Here is a 27,613-nt window from a genome sequence, read left to right on the forward strand (position 1 = left end):
GGGACAAGCATATGTGCGATATTTCCTTTAATCAAATGATAAAAATGTGGAACAGTTAATTGTCTAAAGAGGTTAAACGCATCACCTACACTTAATACAAACAAAAGACAGATACTGTACACCGAGAATTAAAAAGGCACATGGAAAGCAGAATGTAATACATAAATAAAAAAAATGACAAGAGCGTCTACTTCAGAGACTTCCTCCCACCAGCCTGTCTACTCTAATAATAGCCCAGAGACAACACATCCAGACAGACAGAGGGAGAGAGGGATATAGAGAGAAAGAGAGGAGAGAGACAGAGAAAAAGTGCAAGAGTGAACCCATGAGGGAGACTGCAAGAAAATTGCCAAATAATACATAAAGGGTTGAATTAGGCCAGTTGCCATTATCAACAAATGTCCTTTCAAAAAGAGGCTAATTTATTTTTGGAACCTTTCCTGAAAGCAAGAACTGCTTCATTGCTGCTGCCACAGAACCCTGGACTGCCAAGAGTCAGGCCTGGTGGAGAGACCACCGAATTAACCAGACCTGAGGCTGAATCAGCCTACCCATCCCCCAGATACGCTGTCATAGTGTGACTCTCTCACTCCGCCTGTCTCCTCTCTCTCTGTCTCTCTCTCTCTGTCTCTCTCACTCTCCCTCTCTCTCTCTCACACACACACATACACACACACACACACACACACACACACACACACACACACACACACAAGGCCACTACCTTACCACAGGGCAATGGCAACAGGCACTGGTTTTTTGACGTAATACTGTGAGAATAAAAAAGATGAAGAACAGAAAATCCAACCTAACGAATTTAGACCTCAATTCTTCAACAAACCTATATTCACCACCCAGATGTCTAATATATAACATATTTTTCACTGTATTGGCAGATCTACTGTATATATAAAAATGTATCATAAAAGATGCACCAATTTCTGCTCCTGTTGTACTTTCTAGGCTATTTGAAGAGTTAACAGCTTCCTATGAATGCTGACAGTCTTCAGAATCAGTGTATTAATTTTATTCAGCTCTTTGGCATCAAGGTGCATTCCACAATATACAAAGAGAAAAGGACCACCCCAACAAGACTCCTAATCACCACTAGTGTAGAACCCTCAACAATAAGAAAATAATCAGTGGAATAACAAAAAGGTTTTTAAGCAAAACCAATGCTTGATCCTTTGATTCAGTAATACACAATAGGAGCTTTAAATGCCCTCTTATTCACAGAGGAGGATTCAGCTGCCGTGCTACTAACCAGGGCTCTAATGAGGGGCCACAATTAAGCCCATTTATTCACATTAAGTGTGAACTGTAAGTGGGCCTGCAGTCAGTTGACAGTCCTGGGCGCCTTTGTGTTACAAGAGCCGCTTTTATTCAGCAAACAAAGGTGGAAAAAACACAAGCACCTAATGACCGAATCTCGTCGTCTCACCTCAGACGTCCATGCACGCCAGTAGAAGCGTACGCACATGTGTGCTATTGCACACACATGCACACTCTCGTTCTCTCTCTTTAACAAACTGACTCAAAGGCTCCAACGCATCCAGGCTGAGTTGAGTCACTGCTTGTCAGAACGGTGGGGGCGGGGTTAAGACAGACTGACAGTGGGGCTCCATCTCTATCCTCTTATTAACGCTTAACGAGTGCTTTCCTCATGCAATATTCATCTCCGCTAATATCATCCAAGCTCTGAGCCAAGCTTGCTACTTATGTAAGGCAATTATGTAAAATATCAGACAGAGCCCATGTTCAGAATCGAACTGGAAGAGAGCTGTGGGACAATGACAGAAAGGAAGAGGGGGGTCTACAAGAGTGATCGGGACTGTAAGGTGTGAAGAACAGTAAGAGACACAAAGTAAAATTAAATGAGTTCTTTCTGATTCCTGCCCTGTATTTTATTATGAAAGTAAGCCAACATCCACCCACAGATGGTAACACCACAGATACCTGAAGGTTCCTCAGTGTCACTTAGGGAGAGCAAAGGAGAGGAGATGAACCAATTGGCACACTTTTACTACTCATCCGCAGTTAAAAAAGACTCAGGAGGCATTAATTCCACGCACAGCACCAACCTTCATTCATCATCTCAATTCCTCACATCAACAAAAACCATAGCCTCATGCACAAATAAACAAACATACACTGATTTATGCATACTCGCACGCATACCCCACCCACCCCCTCAGGTCAAGGCCCTATGGGGGTCTGCACAGAAATAGGTCATTTGTCACACATGATGTCCCGGGGCAGGGGATGCATTATAGATGAGCCCAAACAGCATGTCTCAGTGAGCACTCACCACACAGCAAGGGACATAGGAGTGAGCAGCAGGAGATGGGCAGAGAGGGCTGATAACTACTAAGGATGGGGATATTGGAATCGTAAAGCAAGACAAAAATCACTACCGGCCACATTTCTGATCATAAAGCAAAGAGAAAAAAAAAGACTATTTGGCACAGCTTGATGTGAACTACAACTGTACCTTTCTCAATTTTTAAATGGAAAGACCTGAATTAATTTGAGGGCTATCTAATTTGTTATTCCCACGTCTGCACCTGACTCTATAGCTAACCATCTGCCTTGCATATGAGATGTCCAGAAATCATCAGCCATCGTATGGATCTTAGGCTTTGTGTGTATCTGCAATTCACGCCAAATTGTGGCATAGCTCTCTAGTCTTCCTTTTTGCTTCACAACTATGAATGTGGACTGAGAAAGTCTGTTGATCTTCACTCTACATTGCTTTTATTTGGAAAGACAAAGGCCTATGGAGCGTAGTTGTTTGCTATGGTGTCAGCCAGGCCTAAATGAAGACTAAGAGAGAAAGGAAGGGGCTGTGCTGAGGCCGAAGTGAGTGCAAAGTGTGGGGAATGAGAGAGACAAGTCCACTGTCTTCTTCTGCACCCATCTGTTCTGAAAGTGCAGGTGGAGCCCTATTCACACTGCTCTGCGTGTGTGTGTGTGAAGAGGGGGGCAGGAAGAAAGGAAGGGCAGCGAGAAGGAGGGAGTGGAGAGATGGAAGGGCAGGGATGGAAGAGGGGGAGGACTCTCGGTGATCTCTCCTGAAGGGGATAATGGGAGACGAGCGCATTGCAATGGCTGCCATGTAGTACCCTCCCTGCACAAATAGCCAATCAGCAGCGCGCTCTGCCAGCCAGGAGGACGCATAAAAGAAGAACATTGCAGCAGAGGCACAGAAGGAGACTGCGAGAGGAGCAAGGAATTACACACAAAAAAACAGCAGAACCAGAACACCCTCCCCTGGACACACCCTGCTGAGGATCACTGCTTCTCTTTTTTTCTGAACCATCACCCACGCCACTCGGAGAGAACGCTCTCCCTCATCATCATCCAGTAGAAAAGCCCTTTCTCCTCATTTCATCCTATAGAGGACACATACAATCTCAGAGGGCTGAGATCCCTTGGTGAAGATTGTATTTTTTTCCTTTTTTTCTTTTTTTTTCTTTTAAGTTTCACTCCTGACAGAACATAAGGGCCAAATAACATAAAGGCCGAAGAGCATATAAGAGACTCAGCCTTCAGATTCAAGACCAGTGCAAAGGAGGACCTAGATTTCTTTCATTGTACGTCAAGAATGGTTACTGTACGTATGCCTCTATTTCTCTTATATTTGTGAGGGAGATGCTGTAGTTTACATTCTATCTCAGTCCCTTTGTGTACACATGTGATGCAGCTAGTCGTAGACAGATCCATGTAACATCGTTTTTTTTTACTCATGCTTTTTTTTGTGGAGATTAAAACCCAGATCTGTGGTTGTGCCAAGACATGCAGGAGTGTTGGGATTAGTGTCAAAAGTTTAAGTCCAATATGCGACGCCTTATTATTACGATAAGATTAACAATCGATACAGGCAGTTTGTAATCTCATACTGAGTGATGCGCCATGCCGGCTGCGCTCCAGCCTGCAGTCATCCTCCGCGTTGAAAGAATTCTCTTTTTCTTTTTTTTTCCTGCCATTTTCTGTAGCACACGTTTTACGTTTTAGCATCATAGCTAGTACAAGTGCCTAAATGTCGCAGCTCTGGTTATAGTTCTTTCGTAATAAGCAGTCAAGATGTAGGAATCCTGCAGGGTCGGAGTGATGGAGAGGGAGAAATGCCATGAGGCGGTTCAGCGCGGGGGGAGGACGGGCTTTCTCTGCCTGGTGCAGAACAAGGATGCTGGAGACGGCTTTCTGAGACAAAACATGATGCCTCGGAGGCTGAGGGCCCATCCAGCGAGGCAAAGGGAGGGAAAAAAGGGTCGAGTCACTCCGTGAGAGGGAGGGGGAGGAGAGAGATTACGCACCCATTGGTTAGCATTGAATCAGACAAAGTCCAAATTCCTCCGGGTTCTCGTTGCGATGTAACCGAGTAAATGGGCTGGAAATCTCAGAGGCCGCGACAGTAAAGGCCGCACACGGACATCTCCATTTTAAGCGCATTTCTCCGAGTTTCACAGCGCTCACGTAGGCTACAAGATGGCCATGCTTGCTCGCAGTGCGCTCGTCTCCTTTCATCCGACGAGCGCTGATAAATTAGCTTTGCTGTGTGCCGACGGTCGGATTGGGCGTGTCTCTGCTGGACCTGAGCACCCAACAAGGGCCTTGAAGCCTCAAACGACCTATTCAGCTTTTCCTCTTCAAATGCTCTGCTTGAATGCAGTTTATCCAAACAGGCGAATTAAGACCAGACACGTTTGCATAAAATTATTGAAGCAAATGAATAACCAAGAAACAGAATAAGCGTAAAGGCTGAAGATAAAAAGCTTAATATTGCGCGCAGGAGAGCAGTAAGTATTTATAAGAGTGAAAAATAAAAATGACCGTTAATTTCGTTTTTTGGGAATTGCGTAATTATTAATTAGAGCTTGACATATTTAAACATAATAAACTGTTCAGGCTGCTCAGTCTATGGCTAATAATAGTAACCAAAATAAATTATTTAACACTCAGAGGAAACAGGACGAGAGGCAGATAGTCCTCGAAAAAAATATAACCTGTAAGATCATTTCAAGGAATTTGAAATATTGCTCGGAAAAAGTGTGCAACACGGAGGTGCACAGGATCGGTCTGATTTGTTGTCCACTTTTTGTCTCGTTTCCAATTGCACTTGTGGTTTCTCTTCGCTCTGTACGTTACCTATTGTCCTTTTGCAGGCCTAGACAGTGTCACACCGACAGTGGCTCCCCTCCACATGGTCCGCAGTCTCCCATGCCTGTACCGCAGTGCCAAGCAAATAAAAGCGTTGAGTCAGATAACCTTTCCAAGGCACTTACACAATTCAAGGACAAGGACAGTCGAGGACATCACATTAAAACCAGCTGTTTGATCTTAAGTCGCACAGATTTAAACGTGAATCTTTAAGCCTGACGTCAGAAATAAAACGTTTAAACGTTTATAAGCGTAGGCTTAATGTCATTTATTTACAACTATGCTGGGTCCTAGGTCGAGACGTAAAATCCCATTCAAATAAGCGGTTAAATGCCTCCTGTTGCCCACCACTTTATATAGTTAACAACAAATAAGCCCAGCAGGCCGAGTTAGAAAACATATTTTCCTCTGAGACTATAGAATTTAGCTGTTTGCAAAATCCTAACACAACGACAGTGATAATTTCATAAAGAGTTAAATAATTCTATATTTTATGTGACAGTTCATTTTTTAAAATATACATCATTGTAAATTAATTATATATAAATATATAGTGAATTCAAGAATGCTTTATGTCAAAGGCAGTTATTAAACAAATAATTAAAAGAGCCCCGTTCTAAAAGAGAAAAAGTAACCCATTTTAAAGCGCTAATAAATACTTTGGATTTTATATTTGACCTATCGTGGCGTTTTTTAACTCGGAGCTGGTGACTGTAACAATCATTGTTCCCGGAGAGTCCTGCAGCCCCCTGGCCACCACACAAAGCGCCACTGTTTACATTAATATTCATAGCGCTGCCATAGCCTCTGCGAGAGAGAAGAGGAGGAACGGGTGGCTCTTTTGTTTGGTCGTTTCAATACGTTTATTCAGCAAATAGGCGCTCCGGTTCATGAATGCCTGCAGAGCTCACAAGTCTTGGCTTTTTAAAACAGGGAGAAATAAGAGAAAAAGACAAATCGAGATTGTTGTCCTATTTTTATTTTTATTGTTTTTGCTCGTACTTCGAATTAAAACCATTAGTGTTAATAATACTGACGATTCGGTGGTCTTCGGTTGATTCACGGCCATCGCCGGCCTCAAAATGAGACCGTCCGAAAGCCACTCCCTTTTTCAGCACGCTGGATAGCGACCCGCATGCTACGAGGACTTGCGAGATTTCTCTCCTTCGCCTTTGTCTGCTGTGATTTTATCAAAGCGGTACACAGGCGCTCCTCCGAGAGCTGAAATCTGTTAGAAATCTTTCATTTGTGGTCTGTGGAGTAAAGAATAGGATGGAGTCTGAGCGCATGGCTGACAGGAGCTGTGACTCCTGTCGTCCTGTTGTGTTACAGCTGCCACCATGATCCCTTAAGCTGCAGAGAGTGTGGCTAATGCCCTTTGTTTGGGATAATCCTGTAATCTGTGTTATTTAGAAGGCTCATTTACACCTTAGCCTTGCATTTACTTTTGATTCATGCCTTCCAGAAAAAGAAAAATTCAAAAAACAAAAAATCTTTACATAACGCATTAAAATGTGAAATAGGGACAGGTTATGTCTTAAAAGAAGAAATCTTTGTTGTGATTCTAATTCCGTGTCTATCTAAATATATTTACTGTGCATTCTGACTGATTTAAAGATACACATAACACAGGCAGGGCAAGTGAATCTACCTCTACACTGAGCTTATAATTCCCTTGCGTGACCTTTGTGTCAAAACGCTAGATGCTACATCCAAACTGTAACCTCTAATGTGGTAAATCCCATGTTATGAGCTAAACTGGGAAAGTGTTATTCTTCCGTACATTATAGCCTGGGGTCCTTTAGTGCATTTGGAGCAGAAATGAATTGGGGAAGCTGTTTATATGCATCAGAAGACAGAGAACGCAGACTGCGTTTACATTTAGTCTTGTAATGCTTCTGTGTTTTGTAATTTAATAGTGTACCGTGTAGGTGGAATGTGTGCTTGGCAGTGGAGGCAGGGCTCTCGTTTGCGTGCGAGTCTGGGTTCATGTGTTTGGCAGTGGAGGCAGGACTCTTGTTTGCGTGCAAGTCTGGGACCATGTGTAGGCGATGCTGATGCAGTACATTAAATATTAAGGGAGATCTCGCAGAACCCCAGAATAGACGAAAGCAGTTGAGGTGGGGGAACACACAGAGCTACCACAGCAAAATATTTTTAAAAATTGTCTTTATTTGGCTTGTTTTCATTCTTTTTAGACAGTGATTCAGAAAAATGGGTAATGAAAGGCAGCAAAGGATTTACACAATTAGGAAATCTAACTAGCCCTGGAGAGATCTTTGTATTTGTCACCAATACTTAAAAATCTCTGGAGCCACTAGCTGGAGTATGTGTATACTTAAAGCATATCGTGATTATTCATGCTGTTGTGCACCCAGCCAAGTAATTTCTCTATATTACACAGTAATTGGGTTACTGCAATCCAGAGTATTTGCTTATTGTTGGTGGTGTATAAAATGAAATATGACAGCCTAAAAAAAATTCTATTTGTTTCAAATAACCTCCAAGCATGCTGTTGCTCTCGGTTTCTATATGAAAATCTTAATGTCAGTTGCTGCTTGTGTCAGCCAATCTCTGAGCCCAGCCCTTTCCTCGGTGGCTCTGTGAATTATATAACTTCACACTGTTCACTGGGAATGTGTGCTCTGCCATGCTGAGGGTTATTTTCATTGGCGAGTCAAATTTGCTCTAATATGTTTTTTGTTTTTTTCCCCCTCCCTCGAAATGCTTCTGTCATATTTGGGACACGTTCAGCTGTTTGTGTTTCTGTTAGTCAGATGCATCACATCACACAACAATGTACTAGGTTATTATTACAATGAATAACATAACCGCTTGACTCCACCTTATTTTGTCAAGACGTGTAACTCATCATTATCGTTTAGAGGGGCACGCGAGTGATATTCACTCAGCATTACAGCTGGACATCAAAACCTTTGCTTGACAGATTGCTATTTTATGTCATCTGCTGTTTGTGCGTAGATGTGTGTTTGAAGTCTTTTATTTTTAGGCTGCTTTAACTCTGTCACTGTGCTGCTTCGCCCCTTGTCATTGTCAATCTGACTTATACTTCCTACAAAGCCATACAATACACCGAATAAAAGGCGGACAAATGTCTAACCTGTGCGCTCTTAATGAGAACAGACACACACTCAGCCTACGGTAAGAAAGCTTTTTCAGCCATTTGAAACAATGCAGTCTTTGAGGGGCTGTTACCTGGGCAACGTGAGTCAAGGTGAGGCTCAAAGCAAGACAGACGGTCACAGAAGCAAGGGAAAAAGCAGGTTTCATTAGACAGACCTATTCAGGGGGACTAGAAAAAGAGGGAGAGCACATGAAATGACAAATACATTAAACACACAAAGGAAGAAATGAGTCCTTTTCAGTAAAATGAGTCCTAACACAGAAACAATGATATGTTTTTTGTTTTAGAAGAGATGACATGAGGTTACAAGTCAATTCTGTCTGCTAACCATCCAGGTTTTTCCAAAAAAAAATAAAATTAAATAACATCAATTGTCCATTAAAAGTACATGCTTCAAAGCGCTAAAGAGAAATATGTGTTCCTGTTATACTGTTTAGTGATTCAAGGACACCTATAATAAACTCTCCATCAAGCATGCAAATTTCAAAATAACTTTGAGGATTTATTAATTAAGTCCCTTTGTTGCTTTTAAGTACACTGTAAGCATCCAAGAGAAGATTCATTTAGCCCATTTGACTTGCATAACACCCACCCAGTTCTGCAGTAGCTCAAACCAGCAATCTGACATCAAAATTTACATTTTGGCCTCCACCACCACGCAAGCATTATTTATTCAGACAATTTATGGAGTTACTAAGCTGCATAAAAGCTGAAATTTTATACTCAAAAATATAGTGCAAAGGCACAGCAGGGCCGTGCTATAAAGGTGATCGTTTAGCGTCACGATTCAAAAACACGAACGCTCATTTATTTTGACAAGTGAAGGGAATCAAATCCAAATAAATGACTTTAGACCTTAAGTTAAAAAAATAAGTAAATGTGAGAATCATAGACTTACACATTTAGGTGGTTATTTTTAAAGCATGGTATGTAAGACTACCACAGTAATCTCATACAGTTGAGCGATCTCCATCAGTTCAGTGTAGTTTAATGTGAACAGAGTTCACGGTCATTTCCTATGAAGGCTTATGCTAGATATGTTTCTCTAAACACCAAGCAGTAGGTGTTGCTTGTGAGTGAGTGGGTGGAAAATAATTCAGGAAGTTTTGTTTGCGACCAAACAGATGTTCCTTGAAATCCCACGTGGCTGACGTTAAGCAAGATGGTGCACACCAGAGCAACAAAGCAGACATGAGCATAGTACTGTATACTAACCCATACCCTTACTCCACTGTCAGCTGACCACTAGGAAACACAAAGGCAGAAGAGCAAACATGTAATCCCGATTTATCTTTTAACCAAACCGTGGTATTCTCCTTTTATTGTAGCACCAAATCCATTTAACAGTGCCGCTTTCTTCCCTTTGTCCATAATCTCGACCTCTGCCACTCCTAACTCCCCCAGTCTCTTGCCAACCTTACACACACACACACACACACACACACACACACACACACACACACACACACACACACACACACACACACTTCTACTATCACTATTATCCATCCCTGTGTAATGATGTAATGGTGTTTGACCCTGGAAAAGAGTGGGGGGAGGGGAGGAGAAAGGGAAAAGGGACTGTGACATCTGCAGGACCAGAGGCAGAGAGCGAGAGAGGAGGAAATATGGGGTGCAGTGGGGGTGGGTGGGGGATAATAAATCAGAGCTGGTATCCGTCTCCATTTTAGCATTGCTGATTCCTGACCTTTCCTGCTGACAGTGACAAAGTGGACAGTCTGTGTGCGCGGTTGTATTTGCATTTGCAAAACGGTGTGATAAATATTATATTTATATCAGCGCCGATCACCACCATGTCTCTTTGTGAATTATGAATCTAACTCCACCCTCTTCCTCAGCAGATAATCAGCACCATGGAAACCCAGGTGTCCAACGGTCCAAGCGGAACCAGTCTGCCTAACGGCCCAGTCATCAGCACAAACGGCTCCACAGATGACAGCAAAACCAACCTGATCGTCAACTATCTGCCTCAGAACATGACCCAGGAAGAATTCAAAAGTTTGTTTGGTAGCATTGGAGAAATTGAGTCCTGCAAGCTAGTCAGAGACAAGATAACAGGTGCAACACATTGTACATGCCAAAAAATATGATTTTCGTTTGTTGTTTTGGAGAATCCCAAACGTCATCTATATCTCTCTCTTTGTCTCCAGGACAGAGTTTGGGATATGGCTTTGTAAACTATGTCGACCCAAATGATGCAGACAAGGCTATTAACACACTCAATGGTCTCAAATTGCAGACTAAAACAATCAAGGTAAGCAGAACTGAACCAATTTTGCTCTTGGTTTTTTTTTTTAAATTCTTCACAGCATGCTAGACAGAGAGAGGAAGTGTAGATTTTGTCAAGGGGGTTGCTGAAAGAGGCAGTGACAGACGTGACAGAGGGAGGGGAAGAAAATGGGGATGAGGGGGCAGAAGGCTAGAACAAAGGAAGTGAGAGAAAGGCTGCAAGAGGAGGAGAGAGTGGAGGTCAGAAAGCAAGGGGCGGACAGCATGCAAAGGTTATTGTGATGGAAATGTAATTAGGAAGCCTGACTGTGGTGCATGAGGGTCAGTCCAGGTTAGCCCATCTGCCTCCAATCTAGGCTAATTAGGGGAGCTCCTTTGTCCCAAAATCAGATGATGGGGCATAAAAACTGATTCTCTCCATCCCCCGAACACAATAAAAGAAGATCAAAGATTGAGATGAACTGCAGGATTGAAAAGTCGAATTTTTGAAAGAGCAGAGCAGGTGATCCTAAAACAGCTGTCCTTCAAAATGGCTTATGGCTGATCAAACAATTTGCTTGAAGTCACAGACTGTATATGCTTACTTTTTGGATAAACAGACAGACAAATCGTATTTTATATTATATTAAAAGTGTACATAACCTTGTGAATTTACTTTCACTCTAGAGCAGGAGTAATGAGACTGTCATGATAATTATTACACTGCAATGTTAATCATATAAGATCATTCATATTTAATGTATCTGTACATAGATGACTGTCTGTAATTAACTGCTTTGTAATTTATTCTTAAATCTCAAAAATAATTCATGCGGCCATAGACCGGTTTCATCTTTCTGATTTTGAAGGAAGCTTCAATAGAAAGGGGTGAAGGTGTTAGGGTGGGGGCAGCAGTAAAAGGGTAGGGGGTAGCTCAAAGAGCAGAATGCCAATGACAGGATTAGAGGCCATATGGGCTTCAGGCACCATCTGTACTGTGGGAGCGACAGCGAGAGGGTTAATTATAGGGCAGCCTCTGTTCCCCGAACACAGTGACTCCCCCCTGACTCGTCCAGAACACCCTAATCACTCCAACACACAACCCTCCTGCTCATACAGTCCATCTGTGTGCACAATAGACACTAGTGCTTAGCAGTGATGGATAAAATCAGAACACCTGTATTCACACTAAAGATATCTACAATATATGTGTAGTACTTGTTATCACTGTTTTCTTTGTGTCAGAACAAACTAAAGAATAGTGCAACTACTTCTAAATACATTTGCATTCATTACACCATATACATGCAGACAAATAGCACGTGGGTGTGTGTGAAAACCATGTTTATATGTTATTGGGAATCTTGCAATTCTTGTGATGCAATCACATTGTTTGCTGTTTGCCTGTAGAGCTGTTCTTCCCCGGAGAATAGAGACAAAGGAAGGAGGCAGGACAGGGAGGGCAGCTCAGCCTATCTCAGACAACACTCACTCTGTCTCTCCATCACACACAAACACACCACTTTTAACAATGCACTGGACTGGACTATCTGTCACAAAAGTGCTCATGTGTTCCTATAAACACAAAAATGAGAACATGTCTATTGCTTTTACAGCCAATTAGATCCTGCTCTGCACCACTAACTCAAAATGTTCTGAAAGTAGACCAACAGAAAACCATAAGGGATATAAACACAGATGTATTAGAAAATGACCATGCACTAATTAAGTCACTGGTGAATTCAGGAAAATATATCAACTAAGGCTGATTTTTTTTAAAAGTACAAAACAAAGCTGACACTCGGTGTGGGTAACGGTTACAGCCATTATAGCATGTCTGCAATGCTCTCATTATGACTCTGATTAAGTCCACAGACACCAAACAGACAACTGGGTCTGTAAATGTCAAACAAGGCAAAATCGCAACAATTTTTTTGGAAACTCAGTCTAGGTTTAGCTAACATGTGCCTCCAGTCAAAGTGACGGTTCTTCTTTTTTCTGCTATAAATTGTTCCAAACAAACAAACAAACAAAACACAGTGATTATGTTATATTGTGTGTTATAGGTATCGTATGCCCGGCCTAGTTCGGCTTCCATTCGCGATGCCAACCTTTATGTTAGTGGACTCCCTAAAACAATGAGCCAGAAGGACATGGAACAGCTGTTCTCCCAATATGGTCGGATCATCACCTCACGGATCTTAGTGGACCAAGTTACAGGTACTGTCAGTCAGTTTTTTGGGATAAACTATATATCAATACAGCCCGTGTCAGACCAGTCACGCTTGCAGGAAGCAACACTGATGCCAAGGTAGTAACACTGTCCTGCTTTGCTATTCGGAGCAGGCATATCACGAGGAGTGGGCTTCATCCGGTTTGACAAGAGAAATGAAGCAGAGGAGGCCATCAAAGGACTGAACGGACAGAAGCCTTTGGGTGCTGCCGAGCCCATCACTGTCAAGTTCGCCAACAACCCCAGCCAGAAGACAGGCCAGGCCTTACTCACTCAGCTGTACCAGACTGCTGCTCGTCGCTACACAGGACCCCTCCACCACCAGACTCAGCGTTTCAGGTACTGAACCTTTACCAACCTCATACCACCCGATGTATGAGTCCCTTACTAACCAACAGATAGTCTGTAAATAAATATAATTTCAAGGCCAAGTCACAGGTTATCCTGCTCTGTCGTTGAGCTTAAGCAAACTCAATAATAGCAAATCCAACTCGTAATATTGCAAGTGTGTCAGCGTTGTATTGTTTTAGTAAGACATGGAATATCATTACTGTGTCAGTAGCCAAGTCAGCAAGTTTTTCTAAACTACATGAGAGAATGGCTAAGAGTAAATGCATCTGAATATTTTTGAAGTGGCACATTCACAAATTAGTAAATGTGATCTAGTTTAACAATACAGAGAATGATTAAAGAATAAATAACAGATTGTCTGTCACTATAATACATATTAAGCTATTTTTTTTTACGTTCTAGTAAAGAAGGAAATGGCAATATGGTGTCCCTCCTTCTCAATTTCTTTCTCTGACTTTCTTTTACACTGCAGTGTGATCCCTTCACTGGGAAAGGGACCCGATCCAAATAACAGCTCAAAACCAATGTAAGAAACCAGATTTTTCCCAAATACAACAAAAAAAGCAAAGTTAAATGAATGTCGCCTATACTTAATAGGCATTTAGGCATCATAATGATAGATGTTATCCACATCTATGTGGATAATTATGAATAAAAAGTTTTCCAAGGCTTCCAGCATGAAATATTTTTAAGGGACTTCACAAACTGTAGACACCCCCAGATTTGGAATGCTCACTTGCTCAGTATGAATACTTAATTTGAATAAGTAGATGTAAAATAACATATTACTTTGGAGCTTAAATAAAAACCAGCAGGCCAATTTGACACATCATCAGTTTGTGGTTGGATGGTTTGGGACTACGCTGCAGTGAAGGATGCCCTCTGGAGGCCAGCTGGTGAAGGAGCAACATGTTAACATGAAAGCCCCCCCTTCCTTGTAGATCTCATAACTAACTTCTGCATCCCCTTCATTCTCCCTCTTGCGTTGCAGACTCGACAATTTACTAAACGCCAGCTACGGAGTCAAGAGGTAAATGCCAAAGGTGTACTTTCAAAAGCATCCATGCCAAAATAAAACCTCAAACAAAGTGCCCGGAATACCACCTGCTGACTTCATCTCAAAATCAGATACTAGCCATAATTCTTAATGCCCACAACCCATTTAACCATGCTACAGAAGCAGCTGAGCCAACAAAAGACTATCTGTAATTGCATTAGGCAATGATGCAGCATTCCGACAGCAGGGTATTCTGGCATGGCTTTGTTTAACCTTTTGTTCTTTTGTTTTGATTAATAGAAATAATTTCTATGTATTTATTTATGAACTAACATTGTCAGTTTCAGTTGCTTTAATGTCCCCTTTTTTTCACCAGCATGGACATACCAGATTCCGTTTGCGTCTCCTCTGTTTGCTCCAGTTTTTGTATGATTTGATTCCAATTTGCTTTTCATCCCTCTCTAGGTTTCTGTGTTTTGTTCAATACTGTGATTTCCGTTGAACATCGTGATTCATGTGTTTAATTCTTCCAGAGGCTTTGGTCAGCAGAGAAAATGAGAAAATATGCAGATTGTGTGGGTGTCTTGTCTCAGGGCTCACAGTGTCATTTTGTATGAAAGCAGGTAGTTTGGAGCCACTGTGGTGCCCACACATATTTACCTACAAAACTGTGCAGGAGAGGGGAAGGAGATGGGGTCCCCTGACTCCATGCCTGACTACAAGCGTTAACATTTCTCAAAGATACACGCTCATAAGAGACAGTATAGAGCACTGAATGCTGTGTGGAACTTCAGAATGACACCCATGGTAGTTCTCCCACTCTCTTCCCCAGATTCTCACCCATCACCATTGACAGCATGACCAGTTTGGCCGGCGTCAACCTTACCGGTCCAACTGGAGCCGGCTGGTGCATCTTTGTGTACAACCTGTCCCCTGAGGCGGACGAAAGTGTCCTGTGGCAGCTCTTCGGGCCTTTCGGTGCAGTCACCAATGTCAAGGTCATCCGTGACTTCACCACCAACAAATGTAAGGGCTTTGGCTTTGTCACCATGACCAACTACGATGAAGCTGCCATGGCTATTGCTAGCCTTAACGGCTATCGCCTGGGTGACCGCGTGCTGCAGGTTTCCTTCAAGACCAGTAAGCAGCACAAGGCCTGAGAGAGAGAGGCTGTTGCCGCCAGCTCCTTCGACCTGCAGGGAGAGCAGCTCCCTGTGCCATCACTCTACATGGGCCTGGACTGAGTCTCTCTCACATAAATTCATAAAAACGGAATCACAGACACAGACACGCAGATACATGCACACATGCACACACACGACACAAACATATCCATATGCAAGCATACACAAGTCAGAGTTTCAAGTAAACACACACTAGTGGAGTTTTTCTTTTCTCTTTACACAACATGCTAGTCCTTCCCTGTATTTGCCTGGATTGAATTAGAAGGGGTACGTAGCTGGTTTGTTGGGTAGGGGCAAGAGCTATCTATTTAGGAGACAGTCTAACGAATGTGACGGAGAATGTGTACTGAGTGCTTTGATTGAATTCAGGCAAATAGCGACAACTGATGAACAAAACGATCAAACAATTTAAGCGAACGAAATATGTGCAATTTACCCAAACTCTTACCCCACCATCTCTCCCATTATCTCGCTGGAGAGAATGTAGTCACTTTTTTTACACTTGGGCATTTTGAATCAGCAAGTTTTTTTAGATCAAAGAAAATGAAATTAAAAAACAGTGTTCTCTTATATACGTCTATTAAAATATAACTATATATTCAATATTTAAGGTGGTTATAATAGCCGAGTATGTAAGCATTTTCTAGAAACTTTGACTACTGTTTCCTGACCTGCATTAGGTGGTGCCTAGCGTAAAGGCAGTTTCTCTACCCTATCTGGGCTTGTTCAGCTCAGACCCAATATGATTTAGGTTAACTAATGAATACTGGTCACAGAAAAGAGTAGTTTGAAGGCCATCAGAATCACTTTCCCTCACAGTCTCACAACAAACAACACAATAGTACACTTATGTATCACAGAAACACAGTTCAGTAACTAGAAGATTACACATATTTAGTCCAGTAAAGCTGTATTTTTTCTAATCGGTCCTTAAGATGGATCTAATACAAGCAGACTGTCTGTGAACTTAGAGCAGAGTGGCAGGGCTCCCATGGTGACAGTGTTCATTAGTAAGTCTCCGGTGGCCATGAGAGAGAAGAGTGCGAGATGAAAAGTGTTTCACCATAACACAGCCACGTCGAAGGGAAATACCGGTGTTGTTTTGCTTTTTGCATCATTTTCAGATGATTGTTTTTTGCTCCGTCAGCCATCATCCGGCATGATCCTTTGTCAAAAGGTCAAGAGAAGACAAAGACAATTTGTGCTTTTGAAAAAAAAAAGGGTTACTACTGAAAAATTGTGAACTCAACAACAGCCAAAGCAGGTTTGCGTGAAACAACACAGATGAGCAAAAACTCAAGAGCACCGGTATTATTCTTGAGTGCATAGATAGAAGCTCCCTGAACAAATGAGGTCAAAGTTTTACATTTCAGTAGAATATATGGGTAAAAATATGAATAGAGCAGATTAAGTAAACTGCAGTTCCTAAAGACTGAGCACTTAAAGTTGACTTAGAGTCATGTCTGCGAGTGATGATATCCAGCAATGTAAAGATTATCACTGATCCAGTGAGGAGAAATATTAACAGCTCCTCCAACTTTGCTAAACGCTCCTCAGTTTTACTTTAAAACCCTTTGATTCTCACAAAAGCTTCGCAGAAACTTTGAACTCCTGCCCTATCAAGAGATGACTGCACAATATCAACCTTGCAGAAAAGAAAGTGTCATAATTATACTTCTGTTTACAACAGAAAAGTATTTATTTATTTGCTTCAGATCTGTTTGGCACAACCACTAAAATAGCATTTCTAAAATATCCCCAACCCAACTGCATGAAGATTATTTATGGCACCCTTGATGAAACATTAAGGCCAACCTGTCTAGTTGAAATGTCTGTTAGAGCCCAGACTGATGATTTACCATGGGGGAGAGCTAATGTCTTTCAATATCAAGACAACTGCACACGTTAAAAGATTAAATAAGGTCAACTATATTCAAGACATTTTTGCTTTTTGCTTTTCTAAATGACGCTGTGTTAGCCAAAGAGGACGATCTCTTTGAAAGGATTACATTAGAGATAAATCTATTTTTATACATACAAAGGAACAAGACCTTGTGCTGAATTTTTACAGATTCTTAAGCTTGGAAAAATTGGGACATCGCATGGCTTTATTTTAAACCCTCTGATCTTTGCAGAGCAAGGGGGAACAAGCATGCGGTGTATGGGTGGGGATTTGGGGAGGGGGCGAAGGAACAATGTATCTCATACAAACTTAACTGTCTAACCATATCAAGACGATTGAAACCGAACCTAACAAGAACAAATTTGATGGAGAAAAAAATAAAGTTACAGGTAAACAGTTGGGGGTATAGCCTGACAGACATATCTATACTTTTGACTGCTTAGACACACATATACACACATCTCTTGTCCTGAAGTTGTGTACAGTGTTGCTTCAATGATGGTGCAGTGAAATGAAGTTCTTTGACTTGAGAATCCCAGATAAAGCTGCAATGAGCCCAGCTCATCGCCCAGCTGGAAAATTCTATAAGCTGCTTGCAAAATTAAATAAAAAAGTAAAATGCAGATTGAAACAGTGACGCAGATTCACAACTGAGATTGAGCATGAGTCTTTACGATTAGATAGATTTGAGTTTTGCCAAAGAACTGCTTTGCAAGTCAGTACAAGAAGGTTCAATTAAGACCAACTATAATATTCCCTAAGTAATTGCTGTACAAATCGATGTTATTTATTGAATAAGGACCCTCTACAATTTCAGTTATCATTACTTTTTGAACGTTTAAGTTGCGCATATCAGTTTACATTTATAAATCTTTAAATCACTAAACCAAAAGTGACAGATGCAAGCAATCCCATTTGCACATCTTTCATGCAGACACCGAATGATAAGAGGCATATCAAAAATAAATGCGATGAATCAGTCTCTCGACGAAAGAAAAACGCATCCTCCTATAATATTTCCCCCGACATTTAAATCATCCGCTTTGTCTTGTGACTAATTTATCCTTCAAAACCGTTGCACCACTTCAAATACTTACACAGGCATCTTCCAATCTGACTCATGCTGTTTCCTCCCCTGAAATACTCTGAATGATTGTTCGTGGCGTGTCCAGAGCTGACCACATAAAGGGACTAATCTAGCTATTTTTGGTCATGCAATTTGAAAGAGATAGCACAGTAGGACTGAGCACTTGGTGAGACCAGTGATAGACGTTAGGAACAACCGAGATAACAGGCCACGTTGAGCTGCAGCTGGAGTTGTTTACCCAGCCATGTCCGATGTAGAACAGTCAACCCAAGAAACCAAACCCGCAGTCCAAAACAACCTTTCATACACAGTCTATACGAACACCTACATCTGATGTACAGCAAAGAGCCAAGGACAATGGCAGGAAACAGTACCACACTGCTTGAGCAACAACAATAATCATTTAAAAAGACAAAAAAACTTTCCTATGGAACAGTAAGTGCAATGTGCTTTGTTTTTATATTGACTGAGAACAAATGATATATATTTTTTAAAAAAGAAATTAAATGTCACACTGAAATGGTTTGCGGAATCGTGAAAGGAGCAAAAACGAACAGACTCGTTAAGAAATCAAACAAGCAATGAGAGCTCTGATCTCAAAATTGCCATAATCACTTCCTCAGCCCCTAATTTGTGCTCTGACCATGCTAGCTCAAACTGCATCATTTGGCTGTCTTAATAGAGCAATTCTCAATGACCTTGAAAGGAATACTGTCTAATATATCATCAGTTTTAGCCCATGTCAATTTCAAATATCATTTTTCCTGTAATTTATTGATTTCATTTACATATCAAGACTCACATGTTAAATTAGTGTATTTGTGTTGTTGATGTTTCCATAGAGAACACACATGGGTCAAAGATTATGTTTGGTTGCATTGATTGGGTAAAGTTTGTTATTTTTCTTCCATTATTTAATTAGTTGCAGTTTACAGTGTATGCAGATTTTAGACTTAGTTAGATTTTTTTCTTTCAATCAATCTGTGTTCAATTGTGTTTGTAAAGTCTGTGGTAGCTTTTGTTGCAACATAAAATAATTTAAACAGAAAAAATTCAAAATAGCGCCAACAAACTTGTATTATTTGGGCGACTTTAAGCTTGTAGTTTTAACTTATTGTTAACTTAAAAACTATTTATTATGATTATTATTATTGCCTCGTATAAAGTATGTTTTGTGTATATTTATGGTTTATTTCATTATATTTGCAAGTTTAAAAGATTTTAAGTTTGCCAAAATTGTGGTTACACCATTTCGTTTCTTAAAAGGGGGACAAATAGAAAAACAGCTTTAGAAGTACGATTTGGAAACGTTCTCCATAGTCAAAGAATGCACTGCTATATTTAACTAATTGAAGTGTATAAACATACATGCTTTGTGCTAGATGTTATGCCTTTACTGCCTGTGTTCTGTTTGTCTTGTTAAATGAAAATCTTTTAATTATTTAATCTTATCACAGTCTTGTTTTTTCAACCACTCGGTGAACCCCTGAGACACGGCGCAGCCCCTGTAGCCAGGCTTTGGCCCATCTGAGGGTCCTTCAACTAGCCAGGAAGGGAGGGATTTGATTTGATATGCTCACAAGAAGCTTTCTTGTTCATGCTGATGGTTTGATTTACAAAATGGGATATTAGGGGTTCAGTTTACATAGCTGCATTGTATACTGAGATCACCTGTATCGATTTCAATATCAATTTGTGCTTCTTACACAATTGGAAACCTAACCAGGAGCTCCAACAAAATAGTGCAGAGCTCAGAAAAGCTACAGGAAGGTTTCCTTGGGAGTCTTTAGGTACTGAAGGGGTGAGTGGTCCTTCTGTTTCTCAACCAACTGTATTTTGTGTCTATTTATTTAGAAGAGGGGACGCAGTAACTTAGTGATGTTTTTCTTACATTTTTCCTGGAATGGTAGAACAAATCAAAGGTGAAAATGATCAAAACAGTTCCGTTGACACCAATGATCTGCGGAAAAAAAAAAATATAAAATCTCATACTTCCAAACATGACCAAATGAACAATGTCAAAATTTAACAAAGAAAAAAAAACCTTTCAGTTTAGACTAGGATATTTATTACTGGGATTTCAGCTGAAGACGCTTGAAGACTTTTTCATGGAATTGTTTAATTATTTGTACTTTACATGCCAGAAAAAAAAATAAAATAAAAGCTACAAATACAAGCGGCTCGATTTTTACTGATTGTCAAAACACTATTAAAATGTCATTTTACAATTGCATGCACATTCAGTAAGGCTGGTTTGTTGGCTTGAGTGTTTCGATAATTGCAAAAATAACGCACACTGAATTATTTTTTTTAAATGACACATTTCCACCAGCTCTTCAGTTAAATATTTAATAATCAATAGGTTTGGATATATGTAATATATCCATATGTTTTGTGATCATAAGAAAAGTTATTTAGATTTGAAAGTTTATTTCTGACAAAACAGCACTGGTACACAAAATTTAACAGCACAATAAGAAGTTTATTTCAAAATAATGGAATGACACTACAGTGGATAGAAACAGGCTCAAATAAACAGGTAGCACTGGAAGTTGGAAATTTAGATGATGCTACAGAAGTGAAAGAGAAACTAATCATTGGAATTTATTCTTAATTGTTAACCAACACCAAGGTGATGCTGCTCACAGCATGGAAACTTCATACTGCTGTAGTGACTGTGGTCCCTTGAGAACAACCTGCAAGATGGAGCATATACATGTTTATTTCAATGGCTTGTTTGCCTAAGTCATGTCTTTGTTGTTATTTAAAAAAGGAAGAACAATTTAGTCACTGATCCCTAATGGTTTTCATTCCTGAGGACTAAGCATCTGCAGCACGGATGCCTCCTAATTATTGCTTACATTCGAGATGGATGCCATGTTAATGTTAGAGGACGACACATTCAACTTTTATTTTGCTGTACCAGATCAATTAGAGATGCACCGATGTAAGTGGCAAACACCAGCGTTGGCAGATACTCTAGCCACTGGCCACTAGCCAGTCAGTAACATTTATCTATAAATACAAACCAAAACTATGTAAAAAAAGGAAAAAAAACCTTAAGTATCAGCTACTGTCCAAATTTTTATTTTAAAAACATGAGTATTGGCGCATCTCTAATAAGAATCCCTATTACCATACTATTTTAAAGCACTTTAACATCAGGTATGTAACTATCAACTGTGCATCACCCACAAAATCTAATACAAATGGCTGTAAGAAATCAATTTAATTTAAGATTAACCACGCTTCATAATTTGCAGCATTACATCACTTTCTATTTCAAGAAAAACTGTATCGGATATCTGTTTACAATTTACGACATCTGTGGGCGGCTTGCGGGCAAACTTATAATTTCATCAATTCATTCAATCACTATATCGCTGTGATATGAAATGTGTGACAGTAACTGCGATTCAACAACAAACCCTAAATTACTTTCTAAAAATAAGAACTCATTTTACAATCAGATTAGAATCTGAGTTGGTAGCAATGTTTATACCTGTGACATCATTCAAACAGCTGGAAGCTCTAAAGTTCCAACTGTGTGCAGTAAAGGATGTATGCACTATTGTAAGAGTGCTAATGTGGAATACTGTAGTATACCGTTTGCATTCATCTTACCCTTACAGGACATCATTAAGTTCTTGCCTTCATTAATTCTAGCCCTCTTAATCACTACGATGAATTATTATGAACTTGCCTTTACCTGGATCTTGCTGCTGGCCTGCTCTTCTTCTAAAATGAAGCTTTACCTAATTCTTCCAAAAATTCTGAAATGCTAAACCTTCACATTGTACAGCATTTTCATTTGGTTAAGCAAAGAAAATATGCCAGCTTTAAACAATGCTGGCCATAAGAAACATTTGATATATAAAAGGGATGGACAGGAAGACGTGAAAGGAGGATGATACTGGTTTGCTACAAATACTCAGAAGTTGGGAGTTACTTACTAATCAAAAAGATCTAGAGTTCTTGGTGCTCATGACTCGATATTTCCAGGCTTGGGGGCTCCTGACAGACTGCAGGGCTTGTAAACTCCATCAGGTACTCACAGCGACTAGGCTCTGAGGTAGACGTCACAACAGTTTCCTTCCCACATGTTAACTTAACCTAAAAGGGAAAACAACAAATTATATTGTTTCTCTGTAAAATAACAGCAATTATTTAAAGTCAAATTAAGACAGAAAAGATTAAATTATGCCTGGCTGGGTGTCACTCACTGTGGTGGATCTGCTGGGGCCTTGCCAGCAACCTGTTCCATGTTCATACTTCATTACAGAATAGATGCTGTCCTCAGGACCAGCCCATTTCCCCCAGGATCTACACAAAGAAAATGGTGGCAAACACGGATGAGCAAAGACTCAAGCAAAGCCATGCAAAATAGAAAGAAAAGATATTGTCTTACCCTAAGTTAGTTTCCGATCCACCAAACTTGGATTTCTGGGTTACTCTGTTAAATGGACAGAGTCTATAGATGTACCTGAAAGAAACAGACAAACTTAGACCTTCAGAAATATATAATATATATAATAAATATTATATAAAGCATTAAAAAAAATATATATGTGTTTTGTTTTGTTTTTTTATAATACATACTCGCTTGTAGTCAACTCATAACACTGGCTATAGAGGTAGGCAAATTCAGAACTGGGTCCAAAGTCAAAAGAGATTTCCTTCTCAAGGTTCCTGAAACAAATACCCAATCCAAAATTAAACAGTATTTGTTTACAGGTTTCAATTACAATAACTCGCTGATTGTGTAAAAAAAAAAAAAAATCGATGCAGCTGTTGAAATTTAAACTCTCATTATGTTAACAAAAGCTGATTGCATTACTGGCAAAGAGGGTTCTTCACATTCAGGCTGAGCACTTACCTGATCTGATCATCTACTTCCCGGAGAGCTCTCTCAGCCTCATCAAACTCATCCCTGGCTTTCTGAGCAGCTGGGAATCAGATGCACAGACTTGAAATATACACGTACAACAAACTCACAATAAACACACACAAACATACAAAAGGTCTGAGCAAATCATGACTTCCTCTTGATGCTTTCATAAGTAATGAACTTTGTGTCATATAAAAGATACACAGCTGGGGAATTTAATTCTTTTTCTATACAATTTATTGCAAAACATAATGAATAATTCATTTCAAATTAGAACATTAAAATGGAAACTGACATGCTTCTACATCTGTGATGAGTCAAATACTTATTGCTCAGGACAGGATGAGTCACTCAGTTTTAAACGCATTCTTACCATCAATGAGGTTCTGTGTTTCTTGGTCATAGGGAGGCATAGCTCCTTCATCATCATCCTTCTTTTCTTCAGTCCTCGCTGTAGGAGGGATCTGCAAATCAAACATAAGTTAACTCCAAAAATAACTCTGACTCATCCAGCAGAAGTTGATGAAAAATTCAGTGAGCTGACCTTATAGTCATGCTCATCGCGGTCATCATCTTCATCCTCTTCATCGTCATCATCTTCATCCTCTGGCATATCATCGTCAGGGTACTGATCAGATTCGTTGTCAGAGACGGGCTCGTTTATTTCCTCCCGCGAAGTTTCCTCTGGTGCTGGGGTGTCTGAGTTGGACTGATGCCAACAATATTTACATGAATTTCTCATGAAATTTACTGTTTATAGAAAGAAAAAAGAAAAAAGTATAGCATCTTACCTCTGACATGTATTTTTCTTTGACATTACTCCACATAGATTCAAATGCTACTGCGTCTACTTTATCCACTCCTCCCAACAGTCCCTATGCAAAACAAAGGAAAGGTTCACATTTTGATGTGTCACAGTTTCTAAAACCCAGTAAACTTTACCAGAAGACAAACAGAATCTGTTTTACCTGCGCCTCTGCTTCTGTGAAGGAACCGTCTGCATCTGGGTCGAGCTCAGAATGAGACAAAAGCTCAGGTACTGACACACTGTGGCATACAAGAACATATAAATTACTTGGATAAAGACAAATGCTACAACAAATTCTAAATTACTTCAGAATAATGATCAGCCAAAGTGTATATATTAAATAGCATGTCAACCCTTTGTTTCAAAGAGTTACAACCAATTCATGGTGTAGCTATTGTTACCAAAGTGGCCTCTGTGGCATGTCACCAGCTGTTTAACTAGATATATTTTTCAGTTTGTTACGTGTCCCAACAATTCTGGAGGGTGCCAATACTCACAAACCATCTGCATCATCATCGAGTTCAAGAAACACCTCAGCCATTCTAGCGCTATCTTTTTCTTTTTGAATGAGAGCTTTTTGATCTGGGGAAAAAGAAAAAGAAAAAAAAATTATATATGAACATTTAATTAACGACCTTGCTATGCGTTGCGAATGAGCCATACTTGCAACACAATCAGGCTCAAACAATATTTAATATCTAGCTTAGACTCTAGAGAACCTGTAATGTCATGCTCATAACAAACAGTAGATGGCAATATACTTTTAAATCTTAGTTTACCTTCCCAGGCCTTCAGATGGCGCTCTTTAGCTTCTCTCTCAGGCTGCTCTGCAGACTCCTTTACTGTTCTCAGAGCCTCCACCTTTGCTTCCATATCCTTCTTACCCCCCTGAACATCTCCAAGTTTGGCCTATTGAGAGAAAATTATAAAATATAACAATTTAACCTATAAACAGTAGCTGTGGAAAATATAAATATATTACTATAGAAAGCAAACGATACCCTAACATCGAAATCCAGAAAAATGTAAGTACTGAATGTAGCCCCAAAACAGGTCACATAGAACGCTAGTCTATTGCACATGTGGCACTAGTAACTTAGTTAAAACTTAAAAAACAAACAAAGCAAAACAAAAAAACATATTTTGATACTTTATAATTATTTTGGTTTTGGCTTTTTTGCACAATTTGTCTAATATTTGGTTTCTGAATGTAAATGTGAGTTTGTAAGAGGTAACTGGTGTAAACATTTGCAAGTGTCTTTTGTTAGGCACCGGCATCTCTACATCAAAATGATTATGACTCTAAGGATTCATGTTTCAGAGGCATACTGCAAAAAGACCACATGTTGTTTTGTCATTCACACCTTCTTATCCTCTAGACCCCTTTTGCCTTCGTGGATGAGTTGTTGTTTTAGCAGAAAGCCTTCTTTTGTAATTTCAGCCATCTTCTGCAAGCTCTCTCTCTCTTTTCGCCCAAGCTCTCTGCAAGTTAAACATCATATAAAACATTCTGAATAAAAAACATCTACCAGAAACATTGAATATGTATATGCAAGTATAAGTGAAAGCAAAAATAGTTAAGAAAGTTGTATAAATCCCACCTGCATGTGTTCTGACATGTGGCACCACTGTTGTACTCATCAGTTGTGTCACAGCAGTCTGCAAAAAAAAAAAATCAAGGAGTAAATGAAATCATAGCCACACAAAAGAACAGAAATGAAAATGGTCAGCATGATTTAAAAAAAAAAAATTACCGCAGATCCCATCATTGATGCGAGAAGAGGGGATGAAGGTTGGACGGAAACCTGCATTGGTGCAATGAAAGCTGCCGTTGGGACAAGCAGCAGTGCCTGAAAATAAACAGCACAGGTACATTTAGCAGCAACTACCTAATTCAAACGTTCTGAAAAGAGTAATCAGACTCCAGGATATACACACCTGGCTCATCAGATCCATCCTGGCAGTCACAGTAGTCATCATTTACTCTGTCAAACGGAATGGTCCGGGAGCCATCTAGGCACGTAAAGGGTTTGCCCTCTTCATAAAACTGCCGTTCTGTCGAGGTTTCAAGTTTATTTTATTAGTGCCATGAAAGCTCCGCATTACAAGTAGCTGACTACCAGAGGTTCGGTGATTGATGCGTTTTAGTCTTGTTTAAAGATATAAATGCTTACTTGACAAAGGGACACCGCGAGGACGTTGGACCTCCACCGCGGAGACTCCTACACTCACCAACAGCAGGAGCAGGAACTGACAGGACATAATGACAGTCCACCGTGCAACGACACCACGACCTATCGGTCATAAAAAATATACAGGTTAAACACAGCTTCAATAGCAAGCACACCAGGAGCCATAACTTTATAAACTACAAGGTGCCTGAGCTAACTGTATCAATTTTATATCCCGAGCTAACAAATCAATGCTAACTAGCACCTTTAGCTATCGCATTAACATATTACAAAATTAAAATGCTAATATAAAAACACCCTTCGAGTGTATTTCAATATCATAACGTCATATTACCTTCGCAATTCAACTAAGGCGCTGAAGCCCAAACAAGACTTTATATTTTATCTTGTTTTCAAAAGAGCTAATAGCTAATCTCTGCCACTCAATACACCGTCTAGTTCCGTATCGACAAAGCTCATGCGCATGATCACGTGTCCCCCCCACCTTCTGGCATGTTTCAGTCTGATTGGACGACGCTCTTGTGTGGCTCCTGTGATTGGCGGAGAGCGGGAAGACCCTTTGCGCTTGTCTGAAGGACTCTGGGGACGCAGCCATCTCGTGTCAGAGAGGTAGTCATCACTGTTTGCACTTTTACCAATATTTAACTATGGGGTAAGTTATATTTAAGCATATATAAATTGATTTTAAACTTTCATAACACATTTATAAATCTATATCAAAAATGTCCCTACGCAATAGCCTCTCTTTAAAACCACAGTACCAGATTTAATACAAATAGGAAATATTATTTAAATCTAGGTGTAAACATGTACCAACCTACCTGTACTAGACCAAACAGGTCCAAATATTGGTGCATTCCAAGGTTACAATACTTACCTAAGAGTACGTGAGGGGAAAAGGAACTACTGTAAATCTTATAAAAACCGAAATGTAAACAACCTAAGCCATTCTGAAATTTAACTGAAAATAAACCAAGCTGCAAGCTAAATTAAGATAAGTAGGCCTACTGGATGACTGTGGAAAATGTGAAGAAGTCCAGGGGTTTTTAACTTTTAGCTGACCCCACCTCGATTGCCATTAATTGTAAACCAAATAAGTTAAGCAAAAGTTAAACAATTGAATTGCAGAAAGGTTCCTGATCCACTATTAATATAGAAATGTCTAAAAAAATTTTCCAGTGAATCCACAGCAAACAACATTTTCTGTGGATTAACAAAAACTGCCAAGTCAAAATGGACACGATCAAAGCAAGTCACAAACACTACTAAAATACTTGTCTCAAAAAGGATGCCACAGTCTGAAGAACAGGGGTGGAGTGGTTCAACAATGTTGGTACTGGCCTTGCTCCTTAAGGCTTTAAAAGTAAGGACCAAGATTATTAAACTGAAATATAAACAAGCCCGACAAGATGCCAGTACAAAAGCTTTAGAATTGG

At 40.1% G+C, this 27,613-nt stretch overlaps 2 protein-coding genes across 13 annotated transcripts; one reads left to right on the forward strand and one right to left on the reverse strand.

Moving 5' to 3' along the window:
• Window positions 1–3,070: 3,070 nt before the first annotated feature.
• elavl3 (ELAV like neuron-specific RNA binding protein 3) lies at window positions 3,071–20,465 on the forward strand. 12 transcript variants are annotated; one of them, XM_085156237.1, is made up of 8 exons: window positions 3,071–3,613; window positions 10,165–10,384; window positions 10,477–10,580; window positions 12,601–12,754; window positions 12,878–13,106; window positions 13,591–13,644; window positions 14,110–14,148; window positions 14,927–20,465. In XM_085156237.1, the coding sequence occupies exons 1-8, from the start codon at window positions 3,605–3,607 to the stop codon at window positions 15,273–15,275; spliced, it is 1,158 nt and encodes a 385-aa protein (XP_085012363.1). In that variant the 5' UTR covers window positions 3,071–3,604; the 3' UTR covers window positions 15,276–20,465. The 12 variants fall into 12 exon arrangements, with proteins under 12 accessions (XP_085012363.1, XP_085012367.1, XP_085012366.1 ...); XM_085156240.1 differs by having other exon boundaries at window positions 3,072–3,613; window positions 14,948–20,465; XM_085156239.1 differs by having other exon boundaries at window positions 3,076–3,613; window positions 10,168–10,384.
• Window positions 20,466–20,750: 285 nt separating this feature from the next.
• Window positions 20,751–26,650, reverse strand: prkcsh (PRKCSH beta subunit of glucosidase II). The gene is made up of 18 exons (XM_085156236.1): window positions 26,512–26,650; window positions 26,160–26,279; window positions 25,924–26,040; window positions 25,740–25,835; window positions 25,587–25,644; window positions 25,350–25,467; window positions 24,765–24,894; window positions 24,483–24,567; window positions 24,146–24,224; window positions 23,969–24,052; window positions 23,722–23,886; window positions 23,551–23,641; window positions 23,166–23,235; window positions 22,889–22,978; window positions 22,698–22,772; window positions 22,513–22,612; window positions 22,243–22,402; window positions 20,751–20,985 (listed from the first exon to the last, which is right to left on the reverse strand). Exons 2-17 carry the CDS (start codon window positions 26,245–26,247, stop codon window positions 22,256–22,258), a joined length of 1,593 nt encoding a protein of 530 aa, XP_085012362.1. The 5' UTR covers window positions 26,248–26,279; window positions 26,512–26,650; the 3' UTR covers window positions 20,751–20,985; window positions 22,243–22,255.
• Between the last annotated feature and the right edge of the window lie 963 nt (window positions 26,651–27,613).

This window comes from Neolamprologus multifasciatus, chromosome 4 (assembly GCF_963576455.1).
Source record: "Neolamprologus multifasciatus chromosome 4, fNeoMul1.2, whole genome shotgun sequence".
Lineage (NCBI taxonomy): Eukaryota > Metazoa > Chordata > Actinopteri > Cichliformes > Cichlidae > Neolamprologus > Neolamprologus multifasciatus.

Coding starts and splice junctions, on each gene's coding strand:
- elavl3 (XM_085156237.1), top strand. Junction 12,755..12,877: donor CTTAGTGGACCAAGTTACAG/GTACTGTCAGTC, acceptor TGCTATTCGGAG/CAGGCATATCACGAGGAGTG. Junction 13,645..14,109: donor AATAACAGCTCAAAACCAAT/GTAAGAAACCAG, acceptor CTTGCGTTGCAG/ACTCGACAATTTACTAAACG.
- prkcsh (XM_085156236.1), bottom strand. CDS start 26,247: ATGTCCTGTCAGTTCCTGCTCCTGCTGTTGGTGAGTGTAGGAGTCTCC. Junction 23,236..23,550: donor AACACAGAACCTCATTGATG/GTAAGAATGCGT, acceptor TCTGATTCCCAG/CTGCTCAGAAAGCCAGGGAT. Junction 22,403..22,512: donor GCCCCAGCAGATCCACCACA/GTGAGTGACACC, acceptor TTTCCCTTTTAG/GTTAAGTTAACATGTGGGAA.